At 34.6% G+C, this 27,561-nt stretch overlaps 1 protein-coding gene across 1 annotated transcript in view; it reads left to right on the top strand.

Annotated features, from left to right (window-relative positions):
* SEMA3E (semaphorin 3E) overlaps nt 1–27,561 on the top strand; it is a 243,916-nt gene that overhangs the window by 192,411 nt on the left and 23,944 nt on the right. The window contains exons 6-14 of the mRNA XM_043588729.1: nt 8,170–8,289; nt 9,400–9,542; nt 10,772–10,886; nt 11,295–11,364; nt 14,290–14,434; nt 16,642–16,864; nt 19,362–19,453; nt 21,944–21,985; nt 23,877–24,043. Coding sequence (XP_043444664.1) covers nt 8,170–8,289; nt 9,400–9,542; nt 10,772–10,886; nt 11,295–11,364; nt 14,290–14,434; nt 16,642–16,864; nt 19,362–19,453; nt 21,944–21,985; nt 23,877–24,043 — 1,117 coding nt within the window. The remainder of the gene's footprint in view (nt 1–8,169; nt 8,290–9,399; nt 9,543–10,771; nt 10,887–11,294; nt 11,365–14,289; nt 14,435–16,641; nt 16,865–19,361; nt 19,454–21,943; nt 21,986–23,876; nt 24,044–27,561) is intronic.

Genomic DNA, 27,561 nt, shown 5'->3' with positions numbered 1-27,561 from the left:
CAAATCCTAACAGCCCTCCAAACCAAACACGAAAGTTAGAGGAATAATCCCTCCAAAGAGAAGAAATAAAAATATAATTCTTGACATTTATCCACTAGCTTTCATCCCCAAGTACCTCTGAAAGATCACTCACTCATTGTAGATATGAAGCAGCCACTGAGATAGAAACCTGATAACCTGTGTGAGCCAGCAACTCTAAAAGAGAGGAAGTAGAAGTAATTCACCCAATTGAAAACACAGCAAGAATTTGGGCTGGAAAAATGGAGCTACCTGAGTTGGAGTTTGGCAAGCTTGATGTAACTTACTGACAGGGAAAGAATGCGTTAATGTATTTTATGGCCACACGTGTTCTCTGTTGATGGGTTAGGACAAGACTTCGGCAAAATGATGACCATCTTTAGGCCATGATACTTCTTCGTTTCCTTGTTAATTATAGGTCGCGCTACCTGTTTAGTGCCTGCTCACCTTAAGATGTGCTGTCGTGATAAGGAATTCAAATTTGCAACAATACTCATAAAACTAACAAGGCCCCCAAAGGGAAAAAAATAAATGTGCTGGCAAATCAAAGAGCGTCTTTAATTTCTCAACTTTATATACAGTTTTCGTTTCAGTCACTTAAATTCAGTTAGCTGAAGATCACATAAAGTAAAATCTTATGGAAAAACTAAAGAAAGAGTATTTGCTAGGTAAAAGATAAGTTGATGACCATGTTTTATAATCTGATGTAGAAATGAAATGCTGTATCGTGCAGTGACTCCACGTGAAACAGGTTTTTAGGAGTAAAGCAAGCTATGTTCTCTATGTTTAGAAATCATTTGATATCAAATCTTATATTAATTAGGTTGCTCTTCAAATGCCACTTGGTATTAATATGTTATCTTGGTAGCATATAAATTCATATTGCAGGTGCAAAATTTCTACATGTTTAGCCACATTTCCCACCCCCTCCCCCACTGTGATTAGTAATATTGTATTTTAAATGGTCTTAAGTAACTGTGTGAAGAATATAAGACATCACACCCTGATTTTAAAAACGCTTTATTGGGGCGCCTGGGTGGCGCAGTCGGTTAAGCGTCCGACTTCAGCCAGGTCACGATCTCGCGGTCCGGGAGTTCGAGCCCCGCGTCAGGCTCTGGGCTGATGGCTCAGAGCCTGGAGCCTGTTTCCGATTCTGTGTCTCCCTCTCTCTCTGCCCCTCCCCCGTTCATGCTCTGTCTCTCTCTGTCCCAAAAATAAATAAACGTTGAAAAAAAAAATTAAAAAAAAACACTTTATTGAAACAATGAATTATTTAGTAAAATAAATTGCTACATTACTTTCCTCTACCTTTCATCCAAAGATACTTAGTACTTACCTTGCTACCAAATAAAAAGTCAAGGTTCTTGGGGCACCTGGGTGGCTCATTCGGACTTTTGACTTCAGCTCAGGTCATGATCTCACATTTCGCGGGTTCAATCCCCACATCAAGCTCTGCTCTCACAGTGTGGAGCCTGCTTGGGAATCTCTCTCTCTCCCTCTCTCTCTGCCCCTCCCCTGCTCTCTTTGTCTCTCTCTCAAAATAAATAACCCAAAAAATGCAAGAAATCTTTTCTTTATGTCATATATCATTTTGGCCCAGAAGGAAAATATTGGCTGACTCTTTTTCATAACCTGTGTTGGGTGTAATATTGCAGTACTCTTACTAAGTTGATAACACCTTCAGCAACTGCAGGATTTTCCTTATATTTTGCCCTCTCAGTTCTGTTGCCTTTTTTTTAACATTTCATTCTGATTCAGATTTGTATCACTAGTCCCAGGTGCCATTTAATATTTACCATACCTGATGTGACTAAAGTATGCTAACATGCATGTTACTAGCATTTGGAGGGTATCATTCTAATTTGTCGTGTACTTTTTCTTTGCTTTCAAAGTGTTCGCTTTGTTGTTAGGATATTTTTAGAATATTTCTGAAATTAAAGACTAAATTTTATTTCAACAAATAACCATGAATAAGATATTTTACTCACTGAAATTTTCTTTCTATGCTTTTTTTTTTTTGGTCCTATATTACCTTTTTCAGCAAATAAATTTTAAAAGTTTATAGCCACTGAAATTTTCTTCCTGCACTTTTATTCATAATAATGAGATCTTTGTGAATATATTTCCTCATTGTATATTCTGTGAATTGGAGGTCAGTGCTGATTGAATGAAAGGAGGTTGGAATATATGCATGGGGAAATTTAAGTGATTATTTCAAGCTCTTAATAGCATGAAAATTTTTTTTAAATAAATGTTCCTTTTAAATTAATTGTATTCAGGACAGAGTTATGAATGAATGGTTCTGGCACAAAATATGACTTCATAAATATTAGAAAAATAAATGAAACTATCTAAATGAAGGTAAAATGTATGTCTTTAAAATTGCATCCTTTATAAACATAGCAAGTGAAGTGTATTGGCTTATTTCTTGAAGGCATTCCATTTATATAGCGTCTGTCCCTAAAGAATATAATTTTTTTTTTAATTTTTTAAAATGTTTATTTATTTTTTTGAGAGAGAGAGACAGAGACAGAGCATGAGCAGGAGAGGAGCAGAGAGAGAGGGAGACACAGAATCTGAACCAGGCTCCAGGCTCTGAGCTGTCAGCACAGAGCCCAATGCGAGGCTCGAACTCACAAACCATGAGATTGTGACCTAAGCCGAAGCTGGACGCTCAACAAACTGAGCCACCCAGGCACCTCAAGAATTTCTATAATTTCTTATCCAAGTCTGTTGCTCTCTCACATTTGGCAAAATGCCAATTATCCACTTGCTTCCTGTTGCTTCTGGCTGTAACTACGAGTTTCTAAGGGGCTCTTTGAATATTTTGTTTATGGATTCCTCAAAACAAACAAAAAAATCATAAGGATAGAAGAAAAAAAAAGTCCAAACAACTGTAACTAATAGGGGGATACTTTCTGCCTGATTTCTTTTAGCATCCTAAGCAGAGAGTGAGTGGGACCTGGGTTGTGGATGTTGGAACATACGGATCATTCGTATCCTTCCTCTCCCCTCAAGTGCATTTGGTTTCTGTTTGCCGTGATGCCTGTTTTAGTCATTCTGCAAAATGATGCATCTGATATCAGAATGATTTCCTAAAAGAATTATAGAATTCAGTTATAAAATGAGGCAGTTAAATCAGTCTTCAGCCATGTGCTATCCATAAGGCAAATATAAAATATACTTTACATTATTTCGATGTGTAGACATTTCCAGCATAAACAGGAGAAATGCTTGAGTAAATCTTAAGAAGATAAACTGTATTTTTTCTTACCGAATAATTAAAATCTGTATTTCAAACATGGTGAATAAAATCTTGAATCAATTAGTAAGTATACAGCCCATGAGCAAAACTGTTGATAACTTTCATAAAATACTAAGGCAATGCAATATGTTTAACTGAAACTTCAATTAGAGTTTGTATTGTAAAAAAAGGAATTAGGTAGAAAACTATTTGAATGATGCATTGTAACTTGGAATTATTTACACTGGATTTACTTTGTATCCTGCAAAGTGTCAAATGATTGTCTTATTTTCTTTCATATAAGCAATTTAGTGTAGACACAGTTTTGGGGGCTGAAACTATAAGGGACAAATACTGGAAGAAAATAGAGTCCTGTGTTCATGAATTAAAATGATTAAATATAGCTTTTTAAGGAACAGAAATTCAAGGAACTCTGTTTTTCATATAAATGCCTAATCATTTTTTTTTCCTGAAGATTTGTGAGAAATCAGGATCTTGTCCTCAGTGTTCTTATTGTATTTTCATAGCTTAATTTAAACACCTAAAATAATTTTTAAATATGCTCACTTATTAATTCATTATGCTCTTCACTGATTCAACAAATGCTGATTGAGCATTTCCTGTATTTCAGATGCTGTGCAAGAGAATATACAAGACATATCAAGAAGCCTACATTCTAGTGAGACATAGTGCCAAACATATAAGCAGTTAAAATATAGTAGGATGAGCAGTATGATAGAAATAGGCACCAGGGCTGTGGTGGTACTAGAAATCACTCAACTAACAAAAGTTTAGCCAAGGAAGGCTTCATGGAGGGAATGGGCAGTCGCTGGGTATGGGAGGTAAAACAGGAAAGGAGATGCAGAGTTCCAGGCAAAACATTCCCAGGCAGAGAGAACATAAAAGCTTGGCAGGCTCAAGAAATTACATGTTGGTCTCTGATTTTACAGGTAACCAAGACCATGAGCTATTGAACAGTTTGGCCACAGCCAAACAGCAGATTTCGAGCTGGAGACTTAGTATGACAGATTTCCAGTGCAGACAGAACTATTGTTGTATCTGTACAAAGAGAGTACATTGAGCATGACAATAATAAGTTTCATTCACCTGTCAAAATACCCTGCAGATGTTCTATTGTCTAATTATAACCACACATGACCATCTAAAATTAACATAACATCAGTTTCCAATATAAGTCAGTGCTATAACAAATGAAAAGTAATGTATGGCATAAAAATCAAGTTGGTTATTTATATTCAGTATATAACAAGAGATAAGATACTAGTTAAATTTCTGGCTAAGTTAATGTGTTTATTGAATATCATGTCTCTATAGACATGTTTCTTTTTAATCCATGAAAATATGATTTATCCAGAAATTTTTTGCACTCTGTAAAATACCAAACTATTGATTCACAAATTTATCTTAATTATGTCAAATTGTTATAATTTTAAAGTAAAGTTGTCGATTAAAATATTGTGATATGTAGTTTACATATTTGTTGTAAACAGTATCAATGATAATGATGCTGAATATTTTGGCTCTTTTAATTACTATTAGGTAATATTTGTGCCTAAAGCCTTATTCTACTTTATGGTTTATCATTAAAGTGTTTTCCTTTGGAAAGTATTTTATCAAGCATAATTACTATCTATTGCTCTGGATTTATTTTGTTCTTTACAATGATAATAAGCTATGAAAGGAGAATCTTTCCCTTCTGAGGAAAACCTAACATTTCCAACAGAAACACATTTGGTTCAGTTTTACACAGCATAGTTTTTTAGCACCTGTCTGGTTTCTTTGAAGTTCAAGTCATACAGTTCATATTGTGTTATTTGAATTGCTCACAAACTGTTTTCTTTTATCTGAATACAAAAAGGGAAATTGGGTAAAATTGGTAATCTATCATCTTTTCCGTTGTGCAGATAACCTGCCTTGGATATAGTAGTATTTGCTATCCTAAGGTTGCCATCTAGTGGCTCCAAGGGGTACGTGTTTGTTAAGTTGGTAAAACTGATTAAAACAAGTAAAACTTTGACACAGTGTTTCAGACTGGGTGAGTGCAATGAAATTGATGTGAAATAATAGGATTATATTCATATAATAGTAGCGTTTTCAAATATCAGAGTTCTAGAAATAGCTTGAGAAACTAAGTTAAATCAAATATTAAAAGCTTAAGGAATAGAAAACGATCATGATTTTTAAGAATTCTATTTTTTGTACCCATTATGCATAAAGCATTCAGCCAAGCCCATATTAGGAAAATAAGTTTTGCTTAGAATAACTATATAAAATGGACTTTATATTTTATATGGGTAATATCATGAAGTTTAATAATTAACAACAAAAATATTTCAGAAAAATCCTCACTCTGGTGGTTCAGTAGTCAGTTAACCCTTTTATGCATCAACTCATTCATTTAGGCCATAATGTTCCCCAAGGCCTTTTAATGAATTTAACATTTTATCCATGCTCAAGTAGTGCAGAATGCATCCCATCTGTGGTTCCTATTCCTAACTATTGATACCATTTTATCTCAAAATGTGCCTTCTCTACATAAGGTATAACTTTTGGCTGAATATAACACTAACTGACTTTGATATAAATTGTGTCGTTTTTTTCCCCTGTTACCAAAGACTATGTTTAAATAAGAGTTCTGATAATACTTTCCTCTATCCAATTATATTTTAAGTCCAGATATAAAGCATCTTTGTTTTTTCAGTTTCTATTATCTTCTCTATCACACCTCTCACTTAGTATACATTTGAGTATATGAGATGAACTCAGTAAATACAGCATTCTTTAAACTTGTTATCTTGAAAAATTTCAAATACAAAGAAGAAAGAGGAATAAAATTTACATCTTTATACCATTTACCTTGATTCATTAATTATTAATATTCTCCCACATTTGCCTCTGTCTCTCTTCTTTCTTTTTATATTTATGTATAGTTTAAAGGTGAATTCCTTTGTGGGAAACCTGGATTTTATTTATGTATTTCCTATATTTATTTAAGTATTCATAGTGGATTTTGTGAACCAACAACAACAAAAACAACAAAAAACTATGTCCTTGCCTCTGTATAAATGAAAATTAATTTATAATTATAACATACCTGAAAACTTATTTTTCTCAAGCCTTCAAATTCAACTTGTATCTCCTTATTCTATTTTTTAAATCTGGTAAAACAAAAGCAATTATTTTCACTTTTTAAAAATTCAGTTAACTGAAGTTGAAAATAAACTCCTTTGTAAAGTGTCCTATTTACAACATATTTGATTGCTCTTTCAAATTTTCAACCATACAAAGATAGTCTACTCAAGATTTTTCAGACTTTTAAAGGCCTTAACTTAGAAAAAGCCCTTTATCAATGCTGAAATAATTTTTTAAATTGAATTAATAAAATGTATAAACATGATATCAAGTTCTCTTAAATTCTGTTTATATACTTGGTTAAATCTTTATACCTGTAAGTTTAATAATTCTAATTCTAAAATTAAATATTCAATTAAATTCATTAAATAAAAATACAATTCATTTCAATTCTCTTACATGTAAAGCACTTTAAATACCATGTGTACACATATCTGTACACATTCCTTATTTAACAGAAAAACATTAGTATGTTGAGTTCAGTATAGTCATCAGTTATATATTTTTAAACCTTACCAGAGTTATATGATATTCTTTATAAGAATTTTACCACCCTAAATTGAGGTTACTGCTTCTCTCTGCTACTCTCATTTGCTTCTTTTCAGAGCTATTTGCCAGGCATAGGCCTGGGACAATCCTTCTGGCATCACTCATGGGCACACTGATTATCTTTTGTTGTCCCTTTGACAAAAGAGAACTCCAAGTCCCTGATACGTGCTGGTCTTCCTCAGTTCCCTGTATCTTTATGTTATTTTTCTATTTGTTATTTTTATTCCCTTCTCATAAGCTATTTTAATGTCTTTCTTTCTGGCTGTCTGCAAGGACACATTGTCATTTCTTGAAACCAAGGACACGTTGTCATTTCAAGGAACCATACATTTGTGGTTCCTTGGTCTGATTTTAGTCTGGGACCTCCACCGCATGTTAGAGCCAACTTCATTCATTCTGACTGATTAAGTTATAAATCCTTTATGCCATTCCTATCTAAGCCACAAACTTAAAATTAAATGATAACTAATCATATTATACGTGACTTTGTCAGACTTTGTGGTTCCTACACTAAAATCATGTTAACAGAGGGGCACCTGGGTGGCTCAGTCAATTAGGTGTCCAACTTCAGCTCAGGTCATGATCTCACAGTTCAGGAGTTTGAGCCCCGGGTAGACTCTGTGCTGACAGCTCTGAGCCTGGAGCCTGCTTTGGATTCTGCGTCTCCCCCTATCTCTGTCCCTCTCCTGCTCACACTCTGTCTCTCACAAATAAGTAAACATTAAAAAAAATTTGAAAAATAAAATTATGTTAATGGAAGCAATTTCTTGTTCCAAGGATTCGAGTGAGCTGACTTGCATGTAGTACCAATAATAATAATAACACCTTCATATGAAGGCTAAAAGAAGTTTAATAAAATAAGATGAATCACATTACTTATCAAATACTCATATAGTCTTAGTATATGTCAGCTATTCTTTGAAGTGCTTTACTCTTTATAATACTTTTGAGTGCTATTCCTATTTGTATGTGAGGAAACTGAGACACAGGTAGGTTAAGCACCTAGCCCAATTTCACACAGCTAGTAAGTGGTCGAATCAGGATTCCAAGCCTGGCAATATGAATATACCATCCATGCTCTTATATTAATTCCATAGGTTGTATGTGCAGTAAACCTGGATATGTTTACTGTAATTGTGGCTTATATATGGTCGTCAGATCCAGAAACAAATACTGACTTCTTTTTAACTGACATTTCCCTGTAGGTAGTGAATTGTTTGCTGGCCTCTACAGTGACTACTGGGGCAGAGATGCTGCGATCTTCCGGAGCATGGGTCGATTGGCTCATATTCGCACCGAGCATGACGACGAGCGCCTGTTAAAAGGTGGGGTTGAGGAGAAAAGAGTATGTAAATCAGAACTGAAAACAAGTCTAGAACTCATGAGAAACTTGCCATGTTTTGATAATAGTAATAATACAAATGCCATTGATAGTGTTTTACAAATTTCAGCATTTTTTATTAGTAGTGTTCTTGAAAATCTGCAATATACATATAACATTTTATATCAAAATGGATTGACATTATTATAAAACCATGTTACCCCCATAACAATACGTAGAAATCAGAATTTAAATGGAGAAAAGCAACTAAATACATGAAAAGCAAAAAAATCCTTTCATCTAGTAAGTAGCTTTGTTTTCTCTTGTCAGTTGGTATAATTTTGGATGAATTGATTCCATTGTTTTACTTGTTTTAATAGGATCACATTGTGTTTAGAGACAAATTAAACCCTAGGAAAATCAGTAGCCATTCATTGATAGAATTCTTTATAAGGAATAATGTTTATATTTGGGCACCCTGACCTATCCAGAGATTAAAGTCTCATTTAATAGTGAGTGTTTTTGTTATCTTTAGCCTTTTTATTAACCTTTAGTCATTACTGGCAGCATGTTACCATTAAAATATTTGACATACCGTATCAGTCAAGGGGGTTCACTCAGATCCCTTAGACTACAAACAGAAAGACTTAAAATACATTTGCTACCTTAAAATGGTCTTCCGTGAGCTACCCTGATAGATAATCTATGAACTTAAAAAACTGATAAACTTCTCTATTAAAACATCTCTATTAGGTATTTATGTTGACTTTTTATATATTTGGGAGGAAATTTATGCAGATGATCACCCTCATGCCCCTAATCTGTTCTTTGAATGAATTTTAAGGTATGCTGTTTCAAACTGATTTTTCCTTTCGTGACTCTTATTTTCCTATTAAAATTGCCTCTAATAGTTCCAAACAAAATGTTAGTTTGCAAAGAGAATGGAGATATCTACATGATTTTAGTGTGCATACAACATTTAAAGGAAATTATTTCTTCATGAAATGTTGAAAGTTACGCTGAAGTGTTTGTGTGATATGTAATATATTAGAATAACCTTGTCATTTTCTTGTAATAGCTGTTTTACTTTTCTTCTACCTTTTTATACCTGTAGAACCAAAATTTGTAGGTTCATATATGATTCCTGACAATGAAGACCGAGATGACAACAAAGTGTATTTCTTTTTTACCGAGAAGGCCCTAGAGGCAGAAAACAGTGCCCATGCAATTTACACCAGAGTGGGGAGACTCTGTGTGGTGAGGACTGCCTTTCTCTCTCATCCGTGTGCTTAGCTCACAATTTATGGTCAGGCCTTGGTCATTTGTTCGTTTTTTTTTCTTTATTTTTTAAGTTTCTTTTTAAGTTTTGTAAGTTGATTTACTTGATAGAGCAAGAGAGAGACAGCGTGAGCAGGGGAGGGCCACAGAGAGAGGGAGAGAGAGAAATCCAAGCAGGCTCTGCGCTGTTAGCACAGAGCTTGACACGGGACTTGAACTCACAAACTGCAAGATAATGACTTGAGCCAAAATCCAGAGATAGACGTTTAATGGACTGAGCCACCTAGGTGTCCCAGTAGGCTTTCTACTATAAAATACTTTCTAGTATTCTGTAGGCTGCCTAAAATCAGTATTTGCTGTCTAATAATTATACTTCACATCTCCTGAAGGTTTGATATTTTTTTTTTACATTCATTTATTTTTGAGGGGGGGGGAGAGAGAGAGAGAGAGAGAGAAAGAGAGAGAGAGAGAATCCCAAGCAAGTTCTGCACTGTCATCACAGAGCCTGATGTGGGGCTCAGTCCCATAAACCATGAGATCATGACCTGAGCTGAAATCAAGAGTTGGACGCTTAACCAACAGATAGGCTGTTGGGAGACATTCAAAATCAACTGAAGGAGCAATATATATTGACAGATTGCTAATAATATTACAGCTGTTAAGTTACTTTGATATTTCAGAATAAATTGAAGAAGAAAGTTATAAATACATATGTATAGCCATGGATGTACATTTGTGTGTATATATGTGTGCAAACATATAGGTATGGTGTGTGCATATGTATGTGTATGTAATTCAAGATTTTTCTAAAAGAAAAAAATAATCGTGCTTTTTCTGAGATAAGCAGATTATTTATCAATAAAATAATATTGAAGGTTACCGTATTATGATACCGTATTTATCAATAAAATAATATTGAAGGTTACCGTTACCAGTGCTTTATATAAGAAACACCAGTCTATTAGCATTCTTTAACACCTGGAAAGTATATTTAATGGACAGAGTAAAAGTATACTAACCAGGCGGAAGGTGGAAATCTCAAAGAATGTTTATGGGGAAATGCATCTGTGGTATTATTTGAGTATTAGGCTCCAATTTCCAGATTAAATAAAAAAGCTACAACTCTTGCCATCTGCCTGTTTAATATTGCAAAATTTGTTGTTAAAAAGTTGTTTTGGTACTCATTTGCATGATTTTGTTTGTCACAGAATGATGTAGGAGGACAGAGAATACTGGTCAATAAGTGGAGCACATTCCTCAAAGCAAGACTCGTTTGCTCAGTACCAGGAATGAATGGAATTGACACATATTTTGATGAATTAGGTAAATCTTACTGAATTGAAAGAATTAAATGTTACCCTTTGATGTTTGTTCCCCTCGATAAACCCTCACTATCTAACTTATGGAGACTTGCTTCCTGCAGTGTGCAAGTTTCCGTTCTTCTCATTTTGGCCAGGTCCACATGGTGGGGTCAAAGGAGTTGCAGGAACAGGAGATCCCTCTGTGTAGCTTACAGTCAGCACCTCGTTCCTTCCGTAAGGCCCAGCTCAGAGTCATCCTGAATAGCCAAGTATTTCGCTTTTTTGTGATTTGGTCAGGGTCGTATGACCGTGTATGGAAAGACATTGATATCTTATATCTGTAATGGATTCTTAGCTACTTTATGTCCATATATTTTCTTTACATGCAAAGAGGACTACAAATACTAATGTAATGGACTTTAATTTTCAGAGGATATTTTCTTGCTACATACCAGAGATCCTAAGAACCCAGTGATATTTGGACTCTTTAACACTACCAGGTGAGAAATGCATACGGTCAATAAAAACATTATGAAACAAAATATGCCTTACCCTTTCATGCCGTCTGTAAGTTGGAAATACTGTTGACCCATTGTCATTGTCATTGTCTCTTTTTTATGTCACCAATTTCTCTTTGCTCTCATGTTTGCAAGTTTTCTTTCATTTTTAAAGCCATGATCTCAATTCAGATCTGCGTGTCTGTTTGAAGCACCCCAGCATCCTTCTGTGCTCAGTATCCTAATTTCCTCCCTCTCTGACCTACAATAGAATGATTTTCTTCTCATATAGTTTATAAGATCCGAGTTTTGGGTTATAGAGGGTAGAATAATTACTTTAATTGTCATATAGTTTTCCGAGTCAGGTTTTCAAATGTCTTTGTCAACTGTTACTCAGTTTTGGAAGTTTTTCCTCTGGCTGTCTGATGTTATGCTTTTTAGATTATACCTTGACAGAATCCATGGGTCCCATCACTATGATTTTATTTACCCACCTCTCTTGCTTTAAATGACTGTCTTCCAACACTGGTTTATATCAGTTCACCAGTACTTGTCAGTTGCCATCTATAAGAAATACTCCTTGATTCCTTAATCAAGAGCTCTTAAATAGAGCACTCTCTCTTATGCTCACTCTCTTACTCAGGCTGTCCCAGTCCTATGTGGATTCACAGAGAACATGTATTTATGATTTGCTTTCCATGTTTTAAATTTAAATAAGATGTTTAAGTTTAGGGCCTAGAATCTATTACTTTTCTCTTTAACATGTTTTATTTTATGTCCATTGAGGAGTGTTGGGAAAAATGAAATACTACTTCATGTGTGGCAGTACATGAATGAAAAAATATTACTAGCATCAGTTTTGGTTGACAGTTTACACATATAATTTCTTGAGTGTGTCTTTCCAGATAGGAGAGACTGGAGCTGAATGACTGGAATGAGAAGTAAAGAATATCCCTCAATTCTAAATGAGAAGTAAAGAATATCCCTCAATTCTCTAGACAAGGATAGAATGCCAGAACTCACTTCCTCTTTTGCACTGCACTGGTCTTCAGCTATGTTGTAATTTTTACCTTGTTTGTTCTCGATTTCTCCACAAAGTTGTTTGTTTTTTTCAGCAGGTGATTTCTTATGGTCACTTTGAAAAAAAAATAATAAAGTTCTTTTGATAAATATTGTGCAATTGTAAGGAGACCTTCTCTTCAGCAGAGAAATATGGAAACAATTTTGCTATCAGTTCTTCCTTGATGCAAAGAAAATTAGTGAATGTAGATTGGAAGTTGTCACAGTTCACAGTCCTCACTTTTTTTTTTAACTTCATCTTCGCTTTCATGCCTGTAAGGAATTTACACGTTGCATTCTAATCCCATGGTTTTATAATAAATAAAAGCTATGGGATAACCAGAATAGTTTTTCCACAGGTTAGTATGATCACTTTGTACAGTACTTTCCTAAATGATAGCATAATGGAACTGTCTAGATTTCAAAGACAACACATTATTTTTTCCCATAATTTCAATTTTGACTGTTCATTTTTTACATAAATCTGAGGAAAAGGTGTCCCAGCTGTTACCTGACTTAAAGGTTGATATTTGTAGCATAGTGATCAAAGGTTTATTGCCACTTTAGTTGGGAGACTATCTCTGGTTTTCTCACTATTGGAGGCATTTCCAATTGCTTCAAGGTGTGTTATAAAATGTGTGAATTGATGTCCTAAGACAGTAACATAACTGCTGCTCTACAGGTGTCTCAGAGTATAGGAACTTTTACGTTTATAAAGAACTATGTGTTGTTGAAACTTTGTGTTGAAAGCACTTTCACAAACATTAATTATTTTGCTTCTCACAGTGAGGAGGCTGGGGAAATGTTTGAATTTGTTCAGATAATACCAAATTAAGAAATATGGCCAGATTTTTAAAACAAATTATTTAAAAATGTCCTTTTTGCAGAAATTTATCACAAATGTCCCCAGTAAAACTCATTGTAGTCAACTGGTGTCTTTATCCTTTATAAGTAGAACGTTTTATTTAAAAAAATGATTCTAATTGCTGATAGTTCTGGAGGTAAAGATTCTGAGTTTTATACAATTTAAGTCATTTTCCCCAAATTAATCTAGTGTAATCCAGTCATCTTTCCACTCTAGTGCAGTTTCAGTGACCTGGAAGTCACTGGAGAAGGGAACATACAGCAAGCTTATTAATGCCTGTATGACCTAACATGAAGAATGGAACAAAGTCCCAAAGTTTCATGAGACTTTAACTTGTTATTTAATCATATACATTGAGAAATCAAATAAAATTTGAACGGAATTAGCAATACTAACAGCGTAGTGATTAGGTGAGCACTGTCTACTCAGAATATGAAACAGCATACAAGGAGATAAAGCTTAAAATGAATAATTCAGGGGCACCTGGGTGGTTCAGTCACGTAAGCATCTGACTTTTGATTTTGGCTCAGGTCATGATCTCATGGTTCCTGAGATGGAGCCCTGCATGGGGCTCTGTGCTGACAGCACGGAGCCTACTTGGGATTCTCTCTCTCCCTCTCCCTCTGCCCCTCCCCTGCTCATGCTCTCTCCAAAATGAGTAATTCAACTTGGGAATGAATCTTTTTAAATATTCAGGCGATATTTTCCTTAATAAAAAATATAAAGACACAATGTAAGATTTAGAAATAAAGTGAGGTGACAAGTGTCACTTTTTTTAGTCTAACAGTGCCATTTTCAGTTTCTTGTAATAAGGTAAAGAAACGGTAAGTTTTAGAGTTCCAGTACTTGAAATATTGCAGTAGTTCATATTTGTAGAATATCCTATACTTAAGATGTTGCAACTGTTTTATCCAAAAGACTTTATCCTTATTTCTGTAGTCTGAAGGATTTGATTAGATGACTGCTAGTCAGCTCCAGTATAGTAATTATCTTTTTTTTTCCAGTAACATATTTAGGGGGCATGCAATATGTGTCTATCATATGTCTAGCATCCGGGCAGCCTTTAATGGACCATATGCACATAAGGAAGGACCTGAATACCACTGGTCACTCTATGAAGGAAAAGTCCCTTACCCAAGACCTGGTTCTGTAAGTTTAGACATTGAACAAAGTATTCTTAGGTTTTAAAGGCTCTTTTAGTAATATTTTATTCAGTGTTTCAGATGCTTTACAAAACTTGCATTAAACAATTAAGAAATTCTACATCTAAAAATGTGCTTCATTACTTGCATGGTAAAGAAATACCGATTCTTGTATCTGGTTGTACGCTTTTTATTTAATGGAAAAAAAAATCTACAGTGAGAACATCTAAGCAGCCTGATAAATTATAGATTGTCATTGATATTTTGGCTAAGTATCCCCAAAAGAAAATTTATTTTTGAGATAACTGGTGAACACAGAAACATCCAGTAAAGAGAGTATCCTATTCCTCCATTTCTTCAGAGGAACTGGTGCCACATAGAATTTCCAAGCGTGAGAAAGTTACCATGTATTCACATCCTAATATTTGAGTCAGCCTCCACGTTCCCCCAGCCACACTTTCTCCTTTCTTCTCACTTTAGCATCACTGAATTAAGCTTTTTCTCTACCTTACCAGTATACTTAGCATCTCATTCAGCATCCTTCCTGGCTCTTAGAAGGAAAATGCCAATACAAAAGTGCTCCTAGAGTTCCAGAAGTTTCACCACTCACCTGTGAACTCATGCTGCTGACATTCTCCCTGATTAGCCAAGCTTTTGTGCTTTTACTTACATGTGTATCTAAAAACGATGATGCCAATGACAATGATGATGAATTTGTGTCATGTGTCCTGTGCAAAACTATGTTGGAAAAATGTCAGCTCATTGTATGTGCTCACAGACCACGGAGAACAAACATTTAACTTGTCATACAAGTCAAAAGTCTACACTTTTTCTTGAGCAGCTGGTGAAAACCCATCGCTGTGCTCATTCCACAAGTACTTGCAAGTCAAGTAGAAACCATTTTTGCAGAGCCAAAATTCAAAGTGGAAACAAACCTTACCTCCATTAACAAGTGTAAAGCTTTACCATTTCAATCATTCTCACTAGCTTAAAATTATTACTTCCAGTAAGACATAAAGTATACTTTATTTCACTCTATTGATTGAAATTACAATTTAAATGGAGAAAACCCACTCCTGTGGCTTTGCTGGAAATGCTTCTTGAAACCACATGGTATTAAAGGAGATTTGGAGGAAGTGACTGGTTACTGAACTGCTTCCAGGCTGGTCCAGAATGTTTCCAATTATGTATCATGTAAGTACACTCCAGTGAAAAATTCAGGCCAAATTAAGAAATATGACCTGAATTTTAAAACAGACCATTAAAAATGCCCTCTTTGCAGAATCTGATTACTACACTACTGTATTTATACTCTAAAGTGGAAAATTCTTTATCAACATAATCATTGCAATTGCTGCTGATTCTGGAGGGAAATATACGAAATAAGGGAGTGCTTAATAACAAGCATGAATCAACACACTTAAAGGTATTCCAAGAAGTTACTTAGGTGCTGTTGAACATTTATTTTTAGAGTCAATAAATTAAGAATTTAAGCATGTTTTTGCAAATATTTCTCACTTTCTCAATTTATTGTGTTGAATCCATACAGAAATAATATAAATTCATGCAGATTACAGTAGAATGGAGAGGGTTTTTTTTTCTTAATTAACACTGACAGAATTTACACTTGATCTTAGCCAAAAGGCCGAGAAGCGATACACTGACAGAATTTAAATAGTTTTCTTTGTTACAGCACCAAGATTGTATAGTCAGTGAGTCTGCTGAAACCATCACCAATCATATTATCTTAGTCTCAATAATGGGAAAACTATTTTGTGCAGTTGTGATCCTTAATTCGGGAGGAGGATTTAGCACAACAAAGAGGCTTTTGCTCTGTTATAAACATGGTTTATCTTCAAAACTTAAATTACAATGTGAAAAAATTAAAAAATTTCAGAAAATGGGAAATAATAACAGTATTTATGATGATATTCATTTTTACCACCTTCAAATTGTACAGTATTAAATATACTTCACTTTCCCAAGATATCACTGCTTTCTGTATTTTTCTAGTGCTGCATGTTTGGGATGGTTCAGTCTTTATTTGCAATTGTTAATGCAGATTTTATTTCTCTAATGAAGGATATGTGGTTACTAAGTATTTCTAACTGCAGTTAATTCATTGAACACATCCAGTTTTCTGATTGTTTTCATAATTGATTGCAAATTTGCTCTTTATGCGTAAGACAAAAATATTATCCACTTGTATTGCAGTGTGCCAGCAAAGTTAATGGTGGGAGGTACGGAACCACCAAAGACTATCCTGATGAAGCCATCCGATTTGCAAGAAGCCATCCACTTATGTACCAGCCCATAAAACCTGCCCATAAAAAACCAATCCTGGTAAAAACAGATGGAAGATATAACCTGAAACAAATAGCAGTGGATCGAGTGGAAGCTGAGGATGGCCAATATGATGTCTTGTTTATTGGGACAGGTAAAGAGATTACAAAGTACTGAGACGCATGTACTGAATCTTAAAATCATTAACATTATTAATATTTTTAAAACCTATCAACAAATCTATTAATCCATTAGCCCATTTTTACACTGCTTTTTTTAAATGTTTTTATTTATTTTTGAGAGAAAGAGAAAGACACAGAATCTAAAGCAGGCTCCAGGCTCTGAGCTGTCAGCACAGAGCCCAACATGGGGCTCAGACTCACACACCACAAGATCATGACCTCAGCCGAGGTCAGACACTTAACCAACTGAGCCACCCAAGTGCCCCTGCACACTGCTTTTTCTCTGCAGTGGAAGAGAGGATTTGAGGCGGCTACAGCCCATAATTCCTGATACACAGTCAATATCCTTGAATAAATGGATTAGGATTAATTGATTTCCATAAACAGCATTGGTTCCAGACAGAACTCCTAGAAGAAGTAGGCTGCCATAGCAAGGATGGTTCTGCACTCAGTCCCCAGATCCCTTCCCGCCTTTGGCTGTTAAGTAAGGTCTCAAGATTTGTTAAACAGCTTGGGACAGTAACTTCACCCGAGTCTATAATCACAACACTGCTTATCAGGCCCCATCAGAATCATCCATTTGTACAAAAATGGGGCATTTGTTACCCATAATGGAGGCAAACTTTTAGAGCAAAGCTATAATATCCTGCATTAATAAAACAAAGAAATATGCTGAAAAGGGACATTTTCAAATAAATATATAACTTCAATTCCATACATATAGCTTGTGGTAGAGAATTTGAAATCTTTGGACCTTTTGGCATCTGGATAATAGATAAAAATTCTGTCAAGTACTTTAAAAATCTATAGACATTTAAAAAATCTTTTAAATTATCGTTTCGTTTTTTTTTAATATACATTATAATCATTGCTATAGCAGTTGGTATTTAGAAGAGTAAGCATCCTACCATACGTAACTTTAATCACAGACATAATTCTACAGAGACATTGCATATACTTAGATCAGGAACCAGAATATGATACTAATATTGGTGCTTGGGCTTCTCCACTCACACTTTTTTAAAAAGCAAAGATTTCAGTAAGGAAACCTTCATCTGATTTGCAGAAATTGATCTCTGGTGTAGGCTGTATTTTATCCTTATTTTAGGAGGTTAATGTTCATGATTCTCTGCACTGCAGATTCAAGATTAACAAAGTGTCACGTTTCTTTAATAGACTTCAAATTACTTGGCCATGAATTCACTCATAGTGACATTAATAGAGCTTTTTCTTTTCAAGAGTCATAAGTAAGAAAAATATTTGATAAAAATTAATCATGGCAAAAGGTATGTTATTTTTAACATATTTATGACCTGGAAAAGTACCGGTCATAAACAGTATATCAGTCCAAGACTGTTTTTAGAAATACTTTCTTGTTAGATTGACCAAAGCTATTTGAGAGAATTCCAGAAATATCAGATAAATATTTATGCTATCATGTAAATGATTTTTAACTCAAGGATACCATCATATTGAGCCACAGCTTTTCAACACAAAAGAAGATACTTGATGAATGTGTGGTGAGTACATTGGAAAATCTCACAAATGATAATGATTTTTCCCTGTGCTTTAATATTGTGTGGGTGTGTATAAAATACTGTATATAGGAAGGGTCTTTATTGCAAGTCACTAGTTGCAAATTAATAATTTGAGTTTCATCTTTGTGTTTTGCTTGATATAATAATTTTAAGGTGCTATGTATTCTTGGCTTAAAAATTATAGTTTGGATTCCTTTTCATGTATTATATAGGTAATTTTTACTCATTTTATTTTAATCAAATTTTATTAACCCACCCTCATGATTTGGTAATTTTTAAACAAACTGCTTACATACCATAGAAATTCTTAGACCAGCACCTTCAAAGTGCTTATTTTTCCTGAGCTATTTTTAGCACTACACCACATTATTCTTACAAGCAAATTAGTGTCTTATTAAAATTTTTATTGGAAAGAACAAGCTCAGAATATCAAGTATAATAAAAATTAGGTGAAATTTTAAATTATGAATTTAAATTTATAAAACTATTGATAATTACAGAAGTTAAATGATTAGTACGGGAGGACTTATGCTGTTCTCTCAGTAGTATATACTGACATTTTTCTTATTAAAAGTGTATATATATGTAATATAGTACCAGATATAATTGTATATATATTAATATATTTTGATTTCTCAGTCTTTAATTGAGTTTCTGAATCACATTATTTGAAAAATAATTACATATTATTTGGTCTTATTTCTTAGCCAGACATACAGTTATTTTTTGCCCTTTTTATTTTTTTTTTTTTTTGCCATTTTAAGATATGAATGTATGAGTGGTCATATTGTTTTAACTAACAATGAGTAAAATTTTCATACATCTAGATCTCAAATCTTATTCAAATTCATAGGTGCTGCATGGTTTTTAATTTTTTGAAAACCAGATTGTGATAAGCTTCTGGTTTATCTCTTCTTTTGCTTTCTTACAGATAATGGAATTGTGCTGAAAGTAATCACGATTTATAACCAAGAAACAGAATCAATGGAAGAAGTAATTCTAGAAGAACTTCAGATATTCAAGGTATTTTTAGTAAAAAAATAAAATGAAATGAAATAGCCAACATTTATGTATTAACAATTGCCAGTGAGTTGCAAATATTAAAGATGCTGGCTCACTTTTTTTTTTTCTTCTAACAGGTATGTTGTGAATTCAGAGTGAATCTGAAGTGAGAAATGGTTTAAAATCCTGATGCATCTGTTTGATTATTGTAGACTATTCAAATGAAAATGCTAATATTAACCTCGCTAGCATGAACTGTGACTTAAAGAAATAACACATACCACATACGAATTCCAGAATCATTATCGCAGAGTCTCATTTTACAAATGTACTGTCAACACAGACAAAGCAGTAGGTTTCATATTGTGCACGTTGGGATATGATAAGCATATCGCCTTTTATTATAACATAGCAATTACACAAAGAATTTACTAAAAAAGAGAAAACTGCAAAATGATAATGGAAGGATTAGACATGACAAAAGCAATTGTATGCATGCATACACACACACACACACACACACACACACACACACAGACTCAAGTCTCAATATTTAAGGCAGTTATGGTCTTTAGAATCACCATGAACACTAAATTAGTGAATACTGACTGATGCTCCTATGGGAAATAGAAGGTTACGTTCCTGTGGGCCTCTAGTCACAACAGTTTTGTCAACTGATCAATATACAGCATTGTTCTTTTTGTGTTTTTATTTAAAGACACCTTATTTCACATATAGTTTATTAACTAACATTGAACTTTGTTCCACAGCACTATAACTCATGCCTGAACAAATCTTATTTAACACATGTATTTTCCCACAATGCACATCACAGCCTTTTGAAGCTTAGAAACACTATACAGTGCTTCAACACTTTGCTTAAAGGCTGTTTTAAACATCAAAATTGCCAACACAAAGCATGAAATAGACCATCGAAAGGACACTTGTTTACAATACAAAAGCTGAAACAAGAAGGCAGAGTGTTGCAATGATTGACCTGTGTTGGGGTCATACTTATAAGGCAACTAAAATGTATTGCTTCTGTGTGCCTGCACATGTCCATGAATGACCACAGGACACCATAAGTATTAATGAAGGGATTACAAATAAATTTAAGCAATTCAGAAAATTTGCAAAAAAAAAAAAAAACAGTCTGTAAATTATTAAGATTGACTGTATGTGTATGTTATGAATATGTATGAAAATATTTTTATTGATAAAAAACAGTTCATTTCACCTTAGCTGTCTGGAGATTAGATTCCCCATAGCTGCACCCAAAGCTGACCATGTTCCTATCTCAACCAGAGCAGCTATGTTTTTGTCTATCTTGCATATTGGATTTCTATGTAAGATTTCATTTCACAATAGTGACCATAGCTACTATATTAGGAGCCTTCCCCCACAGTATCTTGTTTATATCAACACTAAAAAAAAAATTATCACTTGAATGAATAAATAAGTGCATGTATGCATGAATAAAGTGTTCTATAGTTTAAAATATTGAAAAAAATATTGACACGGGATCAAATTTTCTCTTTCAAAAAATAATTCTTTGAAGAATAATCATCCATCGTGTAGATCTCACCTGCCTCTTGCTTGTCTGCTTGCAGAATCCTTCTGAGTTGTGGTACTCATTAGAGACCCTCTAGTTTTAATCACCAACCCTAAAATAACACACAGGCTCTCAAAACGTTGTGATAGGGGCGCCTGGGTGGCGCAGTCGGTTAAGCATCCGACTTCAGCCAGGTCACGGTCTCGCGGTCCGTGAGTTCGAGCCCCGCGTCGGGCTCTGGGCTGATGGCTCAGAGCCTGGAGCCTGTTTCCGATTCTGTGTCTCCCTCTCTCTCTGCCCCTCCCCCGTTCATGCTCTGTCTCTCTCTGTCCCAAAAATAAATAAACGTTGAAAAAAAAATTAAAAAAACAAAACAAAACAAAAAAAACAACGTTGTGATAGATTTTCTTTCCTCTGGTGCATTTCTAAGGCAATGAAGTTATTCATCTTTCTCAGAGCATCCTGGGTTCATAGTGTTTGACCACAATAACTCCCAACAGAAAAGTATTCTGATTAGACTTGGATTAAAACAATTAAAGATCACATGGTTTCCTAATAATAACACCAATTGAAAGACATAACTGTTTCACTTCTACTGGTTCAAATTGTAAGAAAGAATGCTGTGCCTTTATTATTTTATTTAGAGATATTTGGGTTTCCCAAACAAGAGTAATATTCAAACCCAAATACAAAAATTACATTTCAGAAACAAATGGTAAGCTACTTAGATTAGCCACTACTTTTTTCATCTTACATATCTGTTCTACTCCATTAAAAAGATTTTTTTTTAAAGAAAGCTATATTTTAATGTAATTATGTTTTCCTATTGATTTGCTAAAATGAAAGCTATGGACTAGCATAGAACCACTCACATACCTAATAGGAGTTCAGATGATTGCGACCATATTAAGGTATATTCCTATGTTTCTTTAATAAGAACTTTAAAAAATGTCTTGCAGGATCCAGTTCCTATTATTTCTATGGAGATTTCTTCAAAGAGAGTAAGTTGTGTGTTATGTGTTTGTGTTCTATATGTGAGTAAAGGCAAGAATGAAGAGCATAAGTACATGTGTTTATACATAAACAAGTTACAGTTGTATTCTAGTAAAAATACATAGTGGTTTACATGTAGTAGGTTTCTTTATTTTCTCTTATTGGAGGAAAGTACATGAGAGTAGATTTACCTCTATAATCATGATAGGATGTTATTCTGTAATTTTTTTGTTAACATTTTTAAGGGAAAAAATAACGGTAATGATGGTAACACAGAAGAATGTGCAGTGAAACACAAACGCCTCTCCGCTTTACTAGAACCAGTTACTGGTGAAACTTTTTCCAGAAGTAGTTGGTACATATATTCCCTCAAATTTATTTATAAATAACCATTTATGTTTAGGCGAACAAGAACATGCAACGTTCATTGCTCTGCTACTTGTATTTACTTCACAACAGATCTTACAGTTGATTCCATGTCATTCTCTCTGTATGTATCTTCGTTACTCTTTTAAATGTTTAGTGTTAATGTACACTATTGGTTGGAGTGTAGATTGCTACAGCCAATATGGAAAACAGTGCAGAGTTTCCTCAATTTATTAAAAATAGAACCAGCATATGATTAAGCAGTGTCATTTCTGGGTATTTATCCAAAGGAAACAAAGTACTCAGTCTGGAAGCCATCTGCACCCATGTTTATTGCAGTATTATTTACCATGGCCAAGACATGGAAACAACCTTAAGTGCCATCAATGGATGAATGGATAGAGAAAATGATGTATATATGTGGAATATTGGAACATTATTCAGCCACAAAAAAGAAGGAAATCCTTCCATTTGTGACAATGTGAATGGACCTTGAGGGCATTATGCTAAGTGAAATAAGTCGAAGAAATACAAAAACCATACAAACTTACTGATATGTGGAATTAAAACACACAAAGCAACAACAGAAAACGAATTCATGAATAGGACAGTTTGGCAGCTCCCAGAGGCAGGGGATGGGAAGTGAGCAAAATGTGCAGGTGATCCTAAGGTACAAACTTCCAGTTACAAAGGAAGACCTGGGGATGTAATGTATGCCATGGTGATTATACTAAATAATACCCTAATACTTATTTGAAAAGTTTTCACCACACAAGAACAACTCTCCCTGCGTGTTGAAGAGTGTTAACCAGACTTATTATGTTGATCATTTCCCAATATGCAAATATGGAATCATTATGTATACACTGAAACTAATATAATGTTATTTGTTAATTACATCTCAGTTTAAAATATGAAACAACAGGGATGCCTGGTGGCTCAGTCGGTTGAGCATCTGCCTTTGGCTCAGGTCATGATCTCGCAGTTTGTGAGTTGGAGCCCCACATCAGGCTCTCTGCTGACAGCTCAGAGACTGGAGCCTGGTTCAGATTCTGTGTCGCACTGTCTCTCTCTGCCCCTCCCACACTCATTCTCTCTCTCTCTCTCTCTCTCTCTCTCTCTCTCTCTCTCTCTCTCTGTCTCTCTCTCAAAAATAAATTTAAAAAAACATTAAGAAAAATTTTTTAAAAAAAGATGCAACAACAAAAGAGCATTTACTTATCCAGTCTGTTATTGGACGTTCCCCCAGGTCTTTTAAAAAGGCCTACAGCATTAATTGATGAGTCTTTCTATTTAGATAACAAAAGAAAAGTCAGCTTCCTAAGATTTTGTCAAGCTCAGTTAAGCAGTTTTGTTGCTCGAGCTTCCAGGTCTATAGGAGTATTTCCCATCTTAGAAAAAATGGAAGTATCGATGTTCCATTATCCATCCTCAGTAACTGCAGTAATTTAAATGAATATTCACAGAGGTGAAGATCACTGAGAGTTCTGTCCCGTTTCTACTAGTGGCCTCTCTGTTCTTTGATGTCTCTAGCAACAGCTGTATATCGGATCTGCTTCTGCCGTGGCCCAAGTGAGATTCCATCAGTGTGACATGTATGGAAGTGCTTGTGCTGATTGCTGCCTGGCTCGAGACCCATACTGTGCCTGGGATGGCATATCCTGTTCCCGGTATTACCCAACGGGCACTCATGCAAAAAGGTGAGAGAGTCCTCGAGGGGATATTTACCTTGTTTAGAAAACCCATAATATTTCTTAAAATATTTTTCTTTCTGCACACGTTCCATGAAAATACCCATGTTATTTTTGTTTAAAAAATCCGTCATAGTAATGTTTTGTTCATAATATAAGCTTTGAAAGTTGAATTTTCCCTGAAAATAACTCCTGTCAATTACTGTGTAGAGATTGGAGTGGAGCGTGCTGCTGAGTCCTTTTTCTTTACTCATGTTTGAATCGACTCTTCTCCCTACTGACGGTTTTCCTGCAAGACATGAAACCAGTTTGGATAAACTTAAAATGTGGAAATGGAAAGGCACCACACATGAGGGATTCAAAGACTTAAAAGAAAAATAAATAAATAAATTCTAAAATACATCCTGCATTCGCCCTGTGTCCTCTAAACCAGCTGGTCTTCATTTATTTCATTTTGAAAGTGAATATTTTAACTCCTAGGCAAATGCATGACCTGTATAATTAATGAAATGTGTGATTTAAGTCAACACAAATGAAAGGTACTTAAAGACTTCCAAAATCTAATGTCTACAATTCAGCGAGGTCATTGCCACTTGTAAGAGAAGGTAAATCCCGGTATACTTTGAACAGGAAATCTTGAAGTCCAGAAAGTATTTTGAAGGTTGGAGATCTTCCCTCACTTGAGCCGTATGAAATTGTTCATTCTTTGGGGGACAAAATAAAGGAAGATATTTTTATTTATTATAGAACAAGCAATTTTTTTTTCTCCTAGTCAAGTGACAGAAGACAATATAAAGCAAAAACATAGGACTGTGTATAGTTTCCTTACTGAAAATTAATTTTTATTAATTTCAGTAATTTTGATTCTTCCACTGTGGGTTACTTCAAACCTTTATAAAAATCTAACCCACCTTAATATAGTTGTTATTTTTATAAGTTCACATATATAGTAGAATCTCATTTTTAATAAATGTAGCCACTAATTCAGAAGTTTTGTTAACTTGACATTGGTTACATTAACATTCACTCCAATGTTATATATTATATACTTAATGAAATCATTATATACTTAATGAAAGTACGTAATAAACAGATAGTGAAAAGAAACTTTGAGGGGACATTTGTAAACTAAACTTACCAACCATTTTAAAGAACTGAGCAAGGAGCACCTGGGTGGCTTAGTTGGTTAAGCGTCTGACTTCAGCTCAGGTCATGATCTCATGGTCGTGGGTTCGAGCCCCATCTCAGGCTCTGTGCTGACAGCTCAGAGTCTGGAGCCTGTTTCAGATTCTGTGTCTCCCCTCTCTCTGTTCCTCCCTCATTCATGCTCTCTCTCTGTCTCTCAAAAATAGGTAAAAGTTGGGGCGCCTGGGTGGCGCAGTCAGTTAAGCGTCCAACTTCAGCCAGGTCACGGTCTCGCGGTCCGTGAGTTCGAGCCCCGCGTCAGGCTCTGGGCTGATGGCTCGGAGCCTGGAGCCTGCTTCCGATTCTATGTCTCCCTCTCTCTCTGCCCCTCCCCCGTTCATGCTGTCTCTCTCTGTCTTAAAAATAAATAAACGTTGAAAAAAAAATTAAAAAAAAAAAAAGTAAAAGTTAAAAAAAAAACAGTGAGCAAATTAATGGATCTTGTACAAATGCTTATTAATATTTAAAAACTCTTGTTAAGGAATATAGCCATGTTACTATGTAAAAATACTGTTCAATGATTTATTCACCCATTATGCTAACTACTGTACCATGTGCGAGGAGTATGAACAAGAGGTCAGTACTCCTTGGCTGCAGGATCAGAACCTAAAGTGGAGAATGGAATTGGAAATAAGAATGATAGCAGGTCACTACTGAGCACTTACCACGTATAAGGTACTGAACTAAGTGCAATATCCATTATATAGTATTTGATTTTCAAAATAACTCAACCTTTGAGCTCAGTCTTGTAGTTAGAAATATGAGTCTAGTTAAAGGGAATTTATATAAAAAGCATAGAATGGTCAGGGAAAACCATGTATTTCCATAGGTTAGGAGTAAAGTAGCTGGTTTGAAGGGTGGAAAGGTCATTTCACCAAAAATAATACAATTAATTATTTTATTGTTATTAGCAACAATAACAATGTTTGCAAGACTTGAATCAAATACTTATGAATTACAAGTATTGTATTTTGTTATTGTAATAACATGCAGTAGGGGTGATGAATTCTAACTGAGCAGTTTCCAAAGCTAAATATTTCTTGATACATGGTGCATCTTATTAGAGTAGATATCCACAAGCTTGATAATATATTTATAAAGGGTGGACAAAAAGTTATTTAGTACAAGTTAAATGAAGGGGCAAAATCTTAGGAAGGAGCACAATGTTTGAGTCAGGAGCTGTGCTCATAAATGAATTAGTTCAGTTCAGTGACATGTAATGGAGATCTTTCCATGGTGTCAGATTCTTTTGAACCATCATCCACCCCTGGAGGAGAACATTTTGGATAGGCTCCAGCACACTAAGGGAAAATAGTTTGCTTTTATAGCAGGTCGTTTTTGCTTCAGACCTGACGAGCAGCAGAAATCGAAAACTAGTCATTAAAATAAATACTTTTCTGTTCACAGAGTGAAAATGAGTCAACAGAGAAAAAACATTAATTCACAATCCAAACCACTTGTTTAAAATAGTCTTCCAAAATACACTATAAGTTATAGAGCTAAATCTTTTACTTCCCCTTGCTCTCGCATTTTGTCTATTTCCGGTGTTCTCTTAAAAAGTTTCTAAGTGGCAAGAGATATAAGAAAAATATGCGACTTTGAGACTAAAAGGCCACTTTGATTAACCTTTCTAAAAGTCCTGAACACTTACAGTCTTTTTAAAACCCTGAAATAAAAGACAGTTATATTAAGATAGCATAAAATGAACTTAAACCTTGTTGGGGGATGTGATACCTTTTTTTAAAATGCATTCTTTTTCAGTGAATTTAAACAAAATTTTTGCATGCTTCTTATCCACATCTCTTATCTAGAACTATCCGATTCCATCTCCCCTCACTCTCACATCATTTGTGTAATAAACCTGATACAACATTTCTTCAAAGTAGAAACTATTTCCCATTTCACAGATTTACCCCTGCTCCATTATTCTTTAATACTCAGTAGACTTTACATTCCCAGGACCAAAACAATACTGAATGGAGTGACAGATCAACAACAGTGGTATAATTCTTACCCAGATCTGCTCTCAGTTATACATAGCTGTGTACATGCTAGTGTAACACGATAAAGAAGCGTAAAACTTTTAATTTTAGCTCCTTTTTTGTCAAGTTGTTTTTTCAATTTAAATCAATAGAATGATTCATACGGCAGTTTTAATCTTTATAAAATACCATGTTTTTAAGATAAATTCTTCTAATCTACAATCTCGATTTTAAAACAGCATGCTTTTGCACACAGGTCCTAATTCTAAAAATTGATTGGAAATATTCATCTGCTTTAGCTTATAATATAAGGAAATACTTAAACCATTGTTTTTCTGTTTTGTTTTCTAAATGTTTATT

Source organism: Prionailurus bengalensis, chromosome A2 (genome assembly GCF_016509475.1).
Source record: "Prionailurus bengalensis isolate Pbe53 chromosome A2, Fcat_Pben_1.1_paternal_pri, whole genome shotgun sequence".
In the NCBI taxonomy this organism is placed as follows: Eukaryota; Metazoa; Chordata; class Mammalia; order Carnivora; family Felidae; genus Prionailurus; species Prionailurus bengalensis.
This window is presented reverse-complemented; position numbering and strand designations above follow the sequence as displayed.